General features: G+C 51.4%; 1 protein-coding gene across 8 annotated transcripts in view; it reads right to left on the bottom strand.

Moving 5' to 3' along the window:
• Positions 1–14,320, bottom strand: part of CNTFR (ciliary neurotrophic factor receptor) — a 446,573-nt gene that overhangs the window by 56,933 nt on the left and 375,320 nt on the right. For all 8 annotated transcript variants that reach the window (XM_038402722.2, XM_038402719.2, XM_038402720.2 and 5 more), the window contains 2 exons: positions 5,694–5,811; positions 4,258–4,424 (listed from right to left, as the gene is read on the bottom strand). In XM_038402722.2, coding sequence (XP_038258650.1) covers positions 4,258–4,424; positions 5,694–5,811 — 285 coding nt within the window. The remainder of the gene's footprint in view (positions 1–4,257; positions 4,425–5,693; positions 5,812–14,320) is intronic.

Genomic DNA, 14,320 nt, shown 5'->3' with positions numbered 1-14,320 from the left:
CATTGTGTAGTTGTGCATTTGATCTTTCATTCCTAAGTGTAGTACTGTGCACTTGTCTTTATTGAATTTTCATCTTGCGAAATTAGACCAATGTGTCAAAGTATTCTGAATTCTAATCCTGTCCCCCAAAGTGATCGCAACCCCTCCCAATTAATTTTTTAAGCACACTCTCCCCACCATGATCTAAGTCATTAATGAAAATATTGACTACCACCAGATGCAATGCTGACCCCTGTGGGAACAGATACGTCCTCCGAGTTTGACAGCAAATGGTCGATAACTACTCTTTGAGTACATTCTTTCAACCAGTTGTGCACCCACTTTACAGTAATTTAATCTAGGCTACATTCCCCTTCCTCCCCCCCTTTTTTTGAGAATGTCATGTGGGACTATGTCAAAAAACTTACTAAAATCAAGATATATCATGTCTACTGCCCACCCTGCCCCACCCCTATGCAATAAGCCAGTAACCCTGTTGAAGAAGGAAATTAGGTTTGTTTGATATGATTAGTTTTTGACAAGTCTATGCTGGCTAACCTTATTGTCCTCTAGGTGCTTACATACTGATTGTTTAATAATTTGTGCCAGTATCTTTCCAGGTCTCAAAGTTACGCTGACTGGTCTATAATTCCCTGAGTCCTCTTTGTTCCCCTTTTTAAAGACAGGTACTATATTTGCCCTTTTCCAGTCCTCTGGGACCTCACTCATTCTCCACAAATTCTCAAAGATAAGTGCTAATGGTTCCAAGATTGCTTCAGCTAGTTCCTTAAGTACCCTAAGATAAATTTGATCAGGCCCTGTTGACTTGACTACATCTAACATATGTAACTATTTGTAACCTGTTCTTTCCTATTTTGGCTTGTGTTTCTTTGCCCTTGTTGTTGCTATTAATTGTGTTTAGTATCTGGTCCCTGTTAAAATAGGCATTAAACACCTCAGCCTTCTTGATGTCACCCATTATTAGCTCTCCTTCCCTACTAAGTAAAGGACCTATACTTTCTTTCATCTTTCTCTTGCTCCTAATGTATTTAAAGAACCCCTTCTTCATGTCTTTTATGTCCCTTGCTAAGTGTAACTCATTTTGTACCTTAGCCTTTCTGATTTTGATTTGCTTGATTTGTTAAATATTTATTTAAAGTCAAGCAGCTCTTTGAGGCCCACGAAGAGGCCCAATTTGGGTGATGTAGGAAGGTTTGAGTAGGTTCTCTGCCGATGACTTCCTCCCATAATTTCTCTGCTGTCTCCCCAGCTGCCTACTTACTCCTCACTGGGGCATCTATCACCTTACTCTCTGCAAGAGTAAACACATTGTTTCTGTAGATGTTCAGGCTAGAAGGGTCAGTATGATCATCTAGTGGGACTTGCTGCATAACACAGGACATAGAAATTCACCCAGTGAGTCCTGCATTGAGTCCAACAACCTGTAGTGGAAGTAGAGGTCACCTTAGTTTAAGGAGCATGTCTTTTAGAAAGACCACCAGTTTTGATTTAACAACTCCAAGTGATGGACAATACACCACAGCCCTGGGCTAGTTGTTCCAACTGCTATTATTAGGATTTATTTGTATTACCATAGTGTCTAGGAGCCCTAGTCATGGACCAGGACTCCATTGTGCTAGGTGCTGTACAAACACAGGACCCACAGTGTTCACAGTTACCTCACTGTTAAGATTTGGTGCTTTATTTCCAGTTTGAATTTTTCTGAATTTAGGACCACACAGGGGCCAAATCCATCTTGGCGTGAGTGAAAGCAACTCAGCTGAAATCCATGGAGTTGCACCTACTTACACCAACCATGGATTTTGCCCACCTTTCTCTCTCCCAGACCTGACATATCCACTGCATCAAATGCATTGACTGAACACTGGGAACATCATTTACTTACTCCCATGGCCCAATAACTGACGGTGCATTCGTGAAACCAACAAATTGTTTTTTAACTTGCTTCTGGGCTTGTTTCTCTCTATTGTTTTTTAAAGAATATTGTTTTGGTAAAATGCATACTTCCCCCAAGTCTTCTCTCCCAACTCAAATGGAAGAAAACTTGAATTTTGATGGAAACCGAAGGCAAGCTGGTTAATTCTTGCATTTACATTTTGGGTCTGGTTTTGGCCCGAACCAGAAACACAAGAATATCTGTGGTAGTTTCATCTTAATGGTTCCATCCAGCAGGTTATGACAAAGTCTGCTCCTAGACTCAGCCAGAGCTTTTCTAGATCTAAACAGACAGAATCAAAGCCAAATGGAAAGTGTGATACCACTGATGATGTCAGTCATCTGTGGGTTGTACGGGGCTTTGGGTTCCCTTGAGATGAGGGACACTAGAGATATGAAAAAAGAAAAGGAGTACTTGTGGCACCTTAGAGACTAACAAATTTATTAGAGCATAAGCATAAGCTGTAGCTCACGAAAGCTTATGCTCTAATAAATTTGTTAGTCTCTAAGGTGCCACAAGTCCTCCTTTTCTTTTTGCGAATACAGACTAACACGGCTGCTACTCTGAAACTAGAGATATGAAAGGTTCCATTCTTTCTGGGCTCTTATCATGGCCCTCAACACTGTGGCATCCATGTGATTATGACCATTATTACATTTAGAATACCAACAAGTGACCCAGTGAGGGGTTAGGCCAGGTGCCACCATGTGGATCAACTGGCTCCTGAAGCCCGGTTGCCTGCTCAATAAGGATCCATTGTACATTACAGCTGGGCAGGTGGCTGGCTGAGATTGCACCAAATGGGCAGCTGGAGTCACCTATGAATTGTGGACACAGAACTTAGCACAACAGGATGCTGGTCTAGGATTAGAGCTCCTACGGACTAGAATAATACATATAAATAATAATAAGATGCATCCGATGAAGTGAGCTGTAGCTCACGAAAGCTTATGCTCAAATAAATTTGTTAGTCTCTAAGTTGCCACAAGTACTCCTTTTCTTTTTGCGAATACAGACTACATGGCTGCTACTCTGAAACCCATAAATAATAATGATATCACAGCTAATCCTCCTTCTCCTATGTGCTTCTGTCACCCAACTCTTGCCTTAGATGAAGATTGTGCATTTACTGGGCAGGAATGGGCTTTTATTGTTTGCCTGGAAAGCACCCAGCACGATGGGGGCCCTAGCTAGAACGAGGCCTCCAGGTGCTAATGCAGTGCACATCCTCAGTAACAACAGCCTGTCCCACTTCTCTGCTGTGGTTTTGGTGGCTGTTCCCTCTCCTAAGAGATGTCTGTGTCTCTCCAGGTACCTAAAACCAAACCACACGGAACCCGAGACAAAGGAGCAATTTATCCATTGCTTTATGGGAACACAACTCAGCCTATAGGCTGTTCCTGAATTACTCATTGTGACAGTCTATTGCTTGTGGCATGTGATTGGGCAGCCGAGTCACCCGGGGCACTGTTATTTCCACTCCCTGACTGGATGAGTGAAAACAGGGACGGAGTAAGTCTGGTGCAAACAGCAAACCCCTCTTTTCATGCACCAGTTCCCTGTGGGAACTTCTTTCTCCTTGCTCAGAATGGGAGGCGGACAGTGGCACCGCTCCAAAAGAGGCCTGCTTCCTGCCCCAAGCCGCGTCTGAGTAGAAAGGAGCTGAGAGTGCATTTTGGGGACTGCTCTGACAGCTCAGTTATCTCCTTTGATCCCAGCAGCCCGAGATGGGAAACGAGCAACACACCAGGCTGTAAGCTGGGAATCAGATGGCTCGGGGGCTACCTGTTCAAATCTTGCTTCGCTCTGTGGTGACCACATGGCATTGTCATCGGACAGCTGTTTGGTGGCCTAACTAGTGGTCACAGCTAGGGCTACCAACCCGCCAGGACTGTCCTGGAGTTTCCAGAAATTAAAAGATTAATCTTTAATTAAATATTGTGTCATGGGATAAAAACCCCAGGAATACGTCCAACCAAAACTGGCAAAACCTAGTCACAGCCAATGTCCTAAGCAAAACACTCAGTGAAGCATCATTTTAGTTGGCATGGACTCTCTTTCCAACAGCAGAGGAGCCAACGCGCTATATGGACCATACTCCCTTCTCCTGACTTGAGTCTCTGCAGAACATGGGTAGGACACATCCATGCTCTGCCCTGGATAATCTGTGGATAACAAAGGCTCTGTTCCAGTGCTGTCAACCGGGCACCTCTCCCCAGCATTACCACCCAGGAACTAAGACAGGCAGTCTTGCGCCACACTAAGAACCAGTCAAACCGCCCGCCCGGCTCTGAGAGCCCAGCGCTGGCTGGGGAAGTTACCTATGGCGAACTCGTCAAAGGTGATTGTGGTGGCGTTTCTGCCCAGGGCATTCGTGACTGTCAAGGTCACCTTGTACTTCACCGTGGAGAACAGCTGGAGATATCTGATGTGACACCTGTTTTTGGGGAAAGCGTCTTTCTCACAGACCAACTCTCTCGGGCCATGCCTGTCAAAACCAGAAAAGAAGAGAAAACGGGCATTACCCTGAGGATCAGAACTCAGCGGGACAGGCTCACTGGGGCCCAGGATTGGTGCCATCCTGGCATCCCTGTGCTCCAGCCTGGCCTTAATTATCATGCCTCTTCTCAGCTCAGACCTGCCCTCAGTCTTAGGGAGACTCCTCGCTCCTCCATCTTCCCCTGGGTGGCCCCCTCTTTGACTCAGACCTCAGGTGCATCGTCACAACTTCTGCCTAGATCCCGCCATCACCCCCGGTGCGAAGCTGCAACCCCACCTCCCGGGACTACAAGGTGCTACGCCAGCTCCAGCACCCAAGAGGTTACCTCCTTCCAAAGGGGATGTCCCGGGGTCACGTGCTCTGCATGACTTTAAACCACGGGAAAGGGGAGTTTGTGCTGATTGACAGCCTTGGAGCCAGAAACCCATTGATTCATCCACAGAACAAGGCCAGTGGGCAGCTGCAGTGCAAACTTCACTATGCTCCCTGCTCCACCTAGATGCGGAGAGGAGCCAGCAGCTCCCTGTCCACACGCAGGCAGGTTTAGGGCCAGTGTTAATCCTGATTTGGAGTGGAGTGGACTCCTCCAGCACCGGAGAGCTGAAGGGCTGCATTCCCAATTCCCTCATCTGCCCAGCCGGCAGTGGCAGTGCTGTCTGTGATGGGAGAGTCTGTCCTTTGGGCAGTGTCTAGGGACCACCACAAGTTCTCCGTGGGCTCCTGCGGACAGGTAGCTATGTGATCGTGTAGGACTTGCCAGAAGCAACACGGAAATGGATGACGCTCATCCCTGTAGCACCAGCATACGATGCAGGCCGAGAGGGCTGGGGGAAGCCTAGCGATGTGATGGCACTTGGCCAAGACAAATGAATTTAAACCGGAATGGCTGGCAGGTGAATAGCAGCTTGGAGCTATTTCCCCAGGTGGAAAAGAAGGTGGTGTGGACTGTCCCTGACGCCCAGGAATAGGATCTGAATGGGCTCAGGGTGACTCAGTTAGGGGTCACTTCCTGCACCAGGACGCTGGTTTGGATGTCACCGGAACGTCACTGCTGTGCACAGCTGGCTGGCCCATTTCTGGGACATGCAGCAACACCAGGGTATCTCTTAGGTGCGCTGTGTCTGTGGTGTGAACCTGGGGGCACTCCAAGGAGCGACTCCAGGTTTATTCCAGATTTGGCCCTCAGTCCAGAGACAAAATTGCTCCACACAAAAATGAACCTCTCCCCTCCCTGCCCCCCAGGACCCAGGCACTTACATGACGGTGATATTGAAGGTGTTGGGGATGTACGTGGGACTGGGCAGGTGCCAACTGCAGTAGAATCCCTTGGGGTAGTTGTTGGATCGACACATCAGCACTGGCTCCTTGGGCGAGGCTGCCGGGAAGCAGAGACCCAGATTACTAACGGGGATATCCTCGTCACTCTGGTCTGAGCGATGGAGGAAAAGCGGAGAGGTGGGGGCATGCTGAATGCAAGAGGATTCCACTGCCGTAAGTGTCCAATGGAAACTCTGACCCAGGCCCAACCCAAAAAAACCCAACCTCTGCCATCCGGCTTCCAACTCTAAAGACCTCCATGTGGCTTCCTGTCGTGCTTGGGAGGGCCGGATTCTACGCTGCATCAGAACCTGGCCAGCAGATCACCCACAGGAGGCATCCCTAGACCCGGTTCCCTAATTGGTGTGTCTACCAGCTGGCTGCCAGCCCCTAGAGAGGGCATAATCCCTGGAGCAGACGCACTCGAGGTGTATGTGTTAGCCCTGCTATTTACCACTGCCAAAGCTGTACAACTCACACACATGTTTTGGGAGCTGGGCCGAGGACCCTGGGGCTTCTGCTGCCAGAACAAAAACTTCCGACACATGAGCAAAAGGAGCTCTCCCTTAGCTGGTAGCAATAATAGGTCTCTTATCCTCTCTGTAGAACACACACACACACACAGGTAGATAGTACATTCCAGCTTGTCTCGGCTGGACGTTATTCTCATGTAATGGACATAACGATCAAGCACTACCCACTGGTTAGTGACACACTCCAATGAGACAGAAGAGATTCACAGAGGTCAAGGCCAAAAGGGACCCCTGCGATGCTCCGGCCTGACCTCCTGCAGAACACAGGCCAGAAGACATCGCTCGGTGACACCTGCCGTGGTCAGATTTCTTCTTCCCCTGCTCTGTGACGTCAGCTTTGAGAACATGGGCAGTCCACCAGGCTGAGCTACATGCATGCAATCAATGTGTTATACAAAGACGGCGTGTGTGCAGAGATGGTGGTGGCTATGGGGAAACTGCTGGAGCCCAAATTTCATTGACCTGTTCTGGGGTTGAACTGTTCTCAGGGCCAGAGTGAGAAACTCCAGAGACTCGCTGGCACCCTTATTTAATGGAGAGTGCAGAGCCAGGGAACATCGCACCCAATGACTATTATATCCATGCACAACCGCCTGCTAATGCCCTGCTCATGCCCTCTCCAGGAAGAGCGAGCTTTGCTGAGTAATTGCAGAGTTTCAGTTCTGCAATCCTCATCCATCTCCCCACCTCCGCTTCCCTTTTGGTGCCTGATGGCTGAAATTAGATGGTAAGTACTCTGGGACAGGGACCTCATCATCCCATCCCCACACCTCACACACCTGCGGATGGTGCAAGATACAGCACCAGGTGTGCCTTTATGAGCTCTCACTCACAGTGTCTGCAGCTGTCTGAGCCCAGGGCAGCCGTCACTTGAGTTTGAGACCGTGCTGTGCCTATGGGATAACACAAGGACTGTCCTCTCTGGACAGCGTGTTCTGGCCAGACCCAGAGGACCCGGTGGGAGCATGGTGTTCTGTCTGCCTCACATTACTGAGAGATTTGCACACCAAAGAGAGCCTGAAGACGACAATGAAAGCACCAGAAGCATCAGAGAGCATGTCCTATCTAAAGAGAGGGAGGAACTGGGGCCACGCAGCTTAGGAGAGAGGGAAAAGCTGATGGTCTGTAGCAAACAAGAGGAGCAGGGATCATGCAGACTAGTTAAACGGGCCAAGATGGGGAAATGCAAAGTACCCGTCAGGACCAGTCTGTGTCAACGCTCTGGTCAGCAGAATTGTTTCACCAAGGACAGCAGAAAACCCGGTCATGTGAGAGAGGAATGTGCATATGCATTGGGCCAGGAGAACCCCTTCACCTGCTCTGAGACCTGTGGCTCAGCCGTGGCTTCTTCAGAGTATCAGAGACGTTTCAGATGGGAAAGGTCTGACCATAGTTCATCCATCCCTAGCACAATGGGGGCTGGGCCCACAACTACGAAACTACAAATAATAAAAGCAGTGTAGCTGTAGCCACGTCAGTCCCAGAATATTAGAGAGACAAGGTTGGACAGATAATACCTTATATTACAGAAGTTGGTCCAACGAAAGATATTATTTCACCCACCTTGGCACTCAGATAATAAAAAGTCAGACTACATGAGCATAGTGGTCCTTTCTGGCCCTAAAAAATCTATAGCTACGCACTTTGCTGATATCTAAGCACCTGCCTATGCAGGTCTAGACAGCACAGGCGTTTGCGTGGTATGCCAGCATGGATGTACACTTCACTCTATAACTTGCTCCCACTGCAACAGAAACAGACATAGACAGATTTTCTAGTGCTTTGTCCAGTTGACCTTTAGAAGATCCAAGCCCCGGGGCTCCCACCTCTTCCCTGGGGAGCAACACCACAATCTACTACAGCTTGCTGTCAGGAAGGTCTCTAATATACATCAGCCCTGATTTGTCATCTCCTCAGTCCTGCTCATATCCCTGAGCATGAAAACAAAGAATTCCTAGCCCTCTGAAAAAAGACTGTCTTCCATAAGCAAAGAAGGAGCAGTCAACATGGCCTCTACTCAACCTACCATCCATCGCTCCCAAATAGCCGCTGACCAGGGTTAGACCCCACTGCACACGTCAGCATTGGGCTCCCAGAAACACAACAGCCCAACACCCCACTCCGCTCAGGCCACCCCTGGGAATCAGAGTCCAGAACAATGATGTTTGGAGCCCTCCGTGCGACTGGTCACAGCGATGAGAGAGACGCCTCGCCCACGACAATCGCGATCTCCCCTGGCAGCGCCGTTCCACTGGGACAATGGAACTGCCAAGCCATAGGGGGACTCGTGAGCATGGGACTTGGGCATGTGGAACTCATTCCCACTATGGACCCCACGCAAACCCTCTGCAATGTCATCGCACACTTGCACCAGTGTAAATACACAAACACAGTCACAAGCCTTCTACGCCCATGGAGCTCTACTGCCTCCTGGTGGGAGAGGGAGGAGGGGAAAAAGCTCTTGTCATTTCTAGTTTACACGATTCAGGAGGTGTTCAGTCACTTTAGGGACAGGGACGGATGGACAGACAGGAATCCTGGTGGGAGCTCCAGTCCGCAGAGTGCCTGCAAAGAGGCTGTGGGTGTTGATTTGATCTCACCCATGGGGAAATCTGGCCAGACCCAACTCCCTTTGGGGTCACATCCCATGCTGGGATGCTCCTGATTTTCACGGGTGTGCGCCGTGCCCTGCAAGGTGGTGTTTGCAGCATAGGCGATGACTTCCCCTCTGCCCAGTGGGTGCTCCACCCCCCACCCTGGCCCCGCCCCTCTCCTGCCTCTTCCCGCCCCTGCACCGCCCCCATTCCACTCCTTCCCCCATGTCCCCACCCCCTTCCCCAAGTCCCCGCCCCTTCTCTGCCTCCTCCCCTGGGCGCACTGCATCCCCGCTCCTCCCCCGCCCTCTGGGAAAGTCCTAAACCTCACCAAACAGCTTTTAGGTGGCGGGGGGCAGGAAGCGCTGGGAGGGAGGGGGAGAAGCGGGGACGCAGCATGCTTGGGGGACAGGGAGAGCTTGGCTGCCAGTGGGTGCCGAGCACCTGCTAATTTTTCCCCGTGGGTGCTCCGGACTCGGCGCCTGTGGTCTGCAGGTGTGAACAGGGCCCTGAATTCACAGGGAGGCCGACACCCCTTCGCTGGGTCTGGCCGGGGGAATGTGGCAGCTCAGCCTGGTGGGACGCCGAGATGGGTGATGAATGTGGCGAGAGACGCTCATGCCTCCCCATCCCATCTCTGTAGGCCTCGCCACGCCATATGCACAGAGCCAGCAGACTGGCAGAGCTTCCTGAAAGCACCAGCGTTGCACATGACATCACCAGCCTGGCAGGACGGGTTTATGACCACACATTTTTCAGCCTCTCTATAGATAATAAAGAACCATGATAACCCAGGAGAGCTGTTGGCTCCTGGTACATCACCCAGCTGAGCAAAGTCTGGGTCTCCTGGGTGTGTAGCAGCTGGAGACCGTTTTGCTCACACTGAGCAGCGAGTGACACAGGAAGCAGCTCCAGATACATTAAACCAAGCTGCCAATGGCTCTTTCTTTCCAGAGGGTGAAACGAGGAGAGACTCCCCATCCCCCCGCGAGCAAATAGCTCACTGTGCCGAGTCCGGTTTGCAGAAAACGCTCCGGGGAAGAGATCAGTGTGCGCCCGCTCCAGTGACGGCTGGGATGGCATTCCACATGCTCCAGGCTGGGAGTCTGCATTGCAAACCAGAGCTGCTGTGGACGCCACTGACATTTTCCCAGGGAGAAGAAGAAGAATTTGCCCTCCTATGTAGCCACTTCCAGCCAAAGAGAGAGAGGGAAACTGAGGCAAAAGGAGCTGCAGCGGCTTGCCTGAGGACACTAACTAGGTCTTCCTACTTGCAGTCCTGAGACCATCCTTCCCCCTGGTCTTCGGGGCGTTGTGTCTGTTGGGAGAAAGCAGCCCCTCAGCATGGCACAGACCTTGGCCAAAGCACTGAGGAAGATGGAGAGGGAGAAGAAACCTGCTCTGGTATAAGGCGTGTGTCTCTCCTGATGGCTATTTCAGCCCTCAGATAACAGAGGAAGGCCAGAGTCTGGGCAATGAGCTTCACGGTTAAATAATTCAAGCAGATCCTTTGCAGAAAACCAGTTCAGATCATCGCAAGGCCAGAGACGATGCCGAATTCCCCACCTCTCCTGCCAGTCCCTTAACCCCTTGGCTGCCTGTGGAGCTAGCACTTAGAACCCACGCAGCCACAGACAGTTGGCGCTATGGTCATATGCCATCTTTCTCAGAATCCCACAGGAGCTGGAAACAATCACCAGGCTAAAAACATGTGGCCCCTAAGTACCCACCTGATGAAATGCTTAAGGAAGAAGGGGCGAGGGGGGCCGAGGACCAGCCTGTTGTATCTCAGAGCTACCACATGGTGGTAGTAGCTCATCAGAACACTGTTACTTGGGTGCCACTGGCCCACGGCCCACGGCATTCCACGGAGAAAAATCAAATACATGGCGCTCTCAAAGAGGGTGGGGAAGCCTTAGAGACTGGGGTGCCAGGGGGCTGGCAGCGCCCGCTGCAGGGGGTGTGTGCAGTGATGGAGCAGAGCCCAGAGACTGGCAGAATCCAGGGGCTGGGCTGGGGGACACACAATGATGGGCACAGAGCACAGAAGTCTGGGGTATCAGGGATGGGGGTGCTCTGGCTTTCCCCCCTCGCAGCGAGGATGTTTAGGATCCATTATTCATACGAAGAAGCTGATTCCAGCAGTCTCCTCTGTCTCCCCCCCCGACACTGGCTCCTGCCCTTCTCATTACAAGCATCCTTTGCAGCCCTTCGGCTTTGACTCGATCCGCACCCCACCTCCCTTCCCAGGCCTGTAGAGGCAGTCAAAGGCTAGATTTCAGAGTAGCAGCCGTGTTAGTCTGTATTCGCAAAAAGAAAAGGAGTACTTGTGGCACCTTAGAGACTAACAAATTTATTAGAGCATAAGCTTTCGTGAGCTACAGCTCACTTCATCGGATGCATTTCTGCTCCGGAGGGTCAAGCTTATGCACTGCTCAACAGCCTTTCCACCCAGCTGGCCCTCACACTAGGCTTCTGACTCACCAGCATTCGCGTGCAGCCTGTGCTTCTTCCTTGTGGTATTTGTTCCTGGCGGGGGAGAGGTAGGGTGTCAGGGGACACCCGCCACTTTGGAAAAGCAAAGGGCCCAGCTAAATTCTCGGTATCCAGAAAAAGCTCCAGAAATGTGCCGGGCACTTGGGAACCTGTCTGGAGCCGGATACGACGTGAAATCGCCCCGTGCCTCCCTTGCAGAGACAGCACAGAGGGATCCTTTGCCAAGAATTAATCCTCGGCTCACCTTGGCCTCATGGAGAGGCCCGCATGCTACCTGCACCAGCCGGGAAGGTTGCCTCACCTGCAAATATCATTAACTAATCTTTAACGAGACTTTAATTAGCCTATCTGCCTCTGTCCCGGCGCACGCCTTGTAAATTGGATCCAGCTATCAGCAATCTTTGCTAATTCCTCCATGCCCTGAAGACGGTTGGAGATTTGCAGGCTGGGCTTAGAACTTTAGTTCAGCTTTTCAGCAAGAAGGGAGGGCGTCTGAACAGCCTCGCTGCTGTATTATCGCTCGACAGCCTCAGAAGGACTTGCAAATATTGTTAGTCTGTTTGTCTTTATAGCAACTCGCTTGAAAATCCTCTCTGTCTGCCTGCTCGAGTACAGAGGTGCATGAGCACTGTGTGCAAAGAAGGAAGAAAGGATAGATAGATAGATAGATAGATAGATAGATAGATGGGGGTATGGACAGTGATGAGCTGCCAAAATCTTAACAATGGGTTCCCACCTCACCCCACGAGGGGGTCGTTGCCCACCCCTGCCTCCCAGGACTCCTGCCCCATCCAAGCCCCCCGTGTTCCTTGATGCCCCCCAGGACCCTTGCCCCATCCACCTCCCTCCCCTGTCCCCTGACTGCCCCCAGAACAAGGCAGGAGGGTCTTGTGGGCCACCGTAGTGGGTGCCCACCCCACCCCACCCCTAAGAGCCAGAGGGACCTGCCGGGGGGTGAGGTGGGGAGTCCCGGCAGTGCTTACCTGGGGCAGCTCCCAGAAAGCATCTGGCAGGTCCCTCTGGCTACTAGGGGCAGGGGAGTGTAGCTGGGGGGAGCAGGGGGAGCAGCCGCTCCCCCCACTGATCACATCAAAAGTGGTGCCTTTGGCGCCGACTCCCTGGGTGCTCCGGGGCTGGAGTCTCCACGGGGAAAATTGGTGGGTGCAGAGCCCCCACCAGCAGCTCCCTGCCCCGCGCCCGGCCCCAGCTCACCTCACCTCTGCTCCTCCTCCTCCCCTGAATGCGCCGCCCCGCCCTGCTTCTCCGCCCCCCGCCCGGCTCCCGGCGAACCAGCTGTTTGGCAGGAAGCTGGGGAGGGCGGAGAAGCAGGCGACGGCTCGTGCCCCCCCCCAGCTCACCTCCGCTCTGCCTCCCTGGGCCTGAGCCCAAAGCCGCCGCCTGCTTCTCAGCGCCCCCCCCCCCCCGGCTTCCTGCGCCAACAGCTGATTCGCAGGAAGCCGGGGGGGGGAACGGAGAAGCAGGGGGGGCGGCGCATTCAGGGGAGGAGGCGGAGCGGAGGTGAGCTGGGGCCGGGGGCGGGGCAGGGAAGCTGCCGGTGGGGGGCTCTGCACCCACCAAATTTTCCCCTTGGGTGCCCCAGGGCTGGAGCACCCGTGGAATCGGCACCTAAGGCGCCACTTTGGGCTGGTTGTTAAATGTAGAAGCCCTGTTAGAACCGGTTCTCCCTCGCGGAACAACCGGTTCTGAAAGGGCTTCTAAATTTAACAACCGGGTCTAGCGAACCGGCTCCAGCTCACCACTGGGTATGGGGATAGACAAAGAGATAGATGTGTATGGGGGATGGAAAGAGAGGGAGAGATGTGGATAGGGTTGGTTAGACAGACAGACAGATATTGCCAGACTATCTTAGATCTCAGGTCCATCTAGTCCAGTATCTTGCTACCAACAGTTCTCAGTGCCATCTGCTTCAAAGGAAGGTGGTAGACCCCTGCATGGCACACTTCCTCCGAAACTCCCATAATTTAGAGGTCAGCTCATGCCCTGAGCCGGGAAGGGTTATGTTCTGTGTTCAAAATGTTTGTTAATTTTTAACAAAATCATTACTATAACACACCGGTGATCTTTGTTTTACACATGCCCAAACCTCCTCTGAATCCTGCTCAGCTCTTGGCCTCTGTAGGATACTGTGGCAATGAGTTCCACAGGCTAATGGTGTGTTGTGTGACAAAGCACTTCCTTTCGTCTGTTTTGAATTTGCTGGCATAAATTATCACCTGTCATGGCTTGGGAGTTCTGTTACCAGGGAAATAAAAATAGATCCATATGTGAAGCTGGGGAAATGAGAGCCCATATGACTTTGTCTGCATATCCCCTGCTGACAGCACAGAGTGTCCATGGCTGAATTTACGCAAATACCTTAATACAGCAGATAAGACTTTTTTTTTTTCTGTTTTTAAGCAAGTGGAAGAGCAAGAAACTTTTGGAATGTCCTCTGGGCTTGGCAGCAGGTGGTATTTTTGGCAAACTCAGCGAGCAAAAGAGACTCAAGTCAAAGACAATGAAACGAGGCCGGTAACCCATCTGTGCAACCAAAGGGACATTTCCATATGAAACGCTGTGGCTGCACATTGTACCGGTGTACTGCCTTTTCTGATATCTGAGAAGGAAGCAAAGTGGACACTGGCCTGAATATTACATAGAGCTGCCTCTCTTTGAACTCCTGTCTGTCCCAGAAAGCTCAGTGTTTAAGACAGCAGAATGACTCAGTGGATAGAGCACTGAACTAGGACTCAGGAGATCTGGGGTCTATTCCTGGCTCTGCCACTGAGCTACTGGGTGATCTTGGGCAAATTGTTTCAGCCTCTTGTGCCTCAGTTTCCCCACCTGTAAAATGATGATAATAACCATGGTGATCTCCTTTGTAAAGCACTTTGAGAGCTTTAGAAGAAAAGGCAAGAAGCAGAGTCTACAGCATCATATGACA

This window comes from Dermochelys coriacea, chromosome 5, assembly GCF_009764565.3.
Source record: "Dermochelys coriacea isolate rDerCor1 chromosome 5, rDerCor1.pri.v4, whole genome shotgun sequence".
Lineage (NCBI taxonomy): Eukaryota > Metazoa > Chordata > Testudines > Dermochelyidae > Dermochelys > Dermochelys coriacea.
Note: the sequence above shows the minus strand (reverse complement) of the source record. Positions and strands in the feature narration are given on the sequence as shown.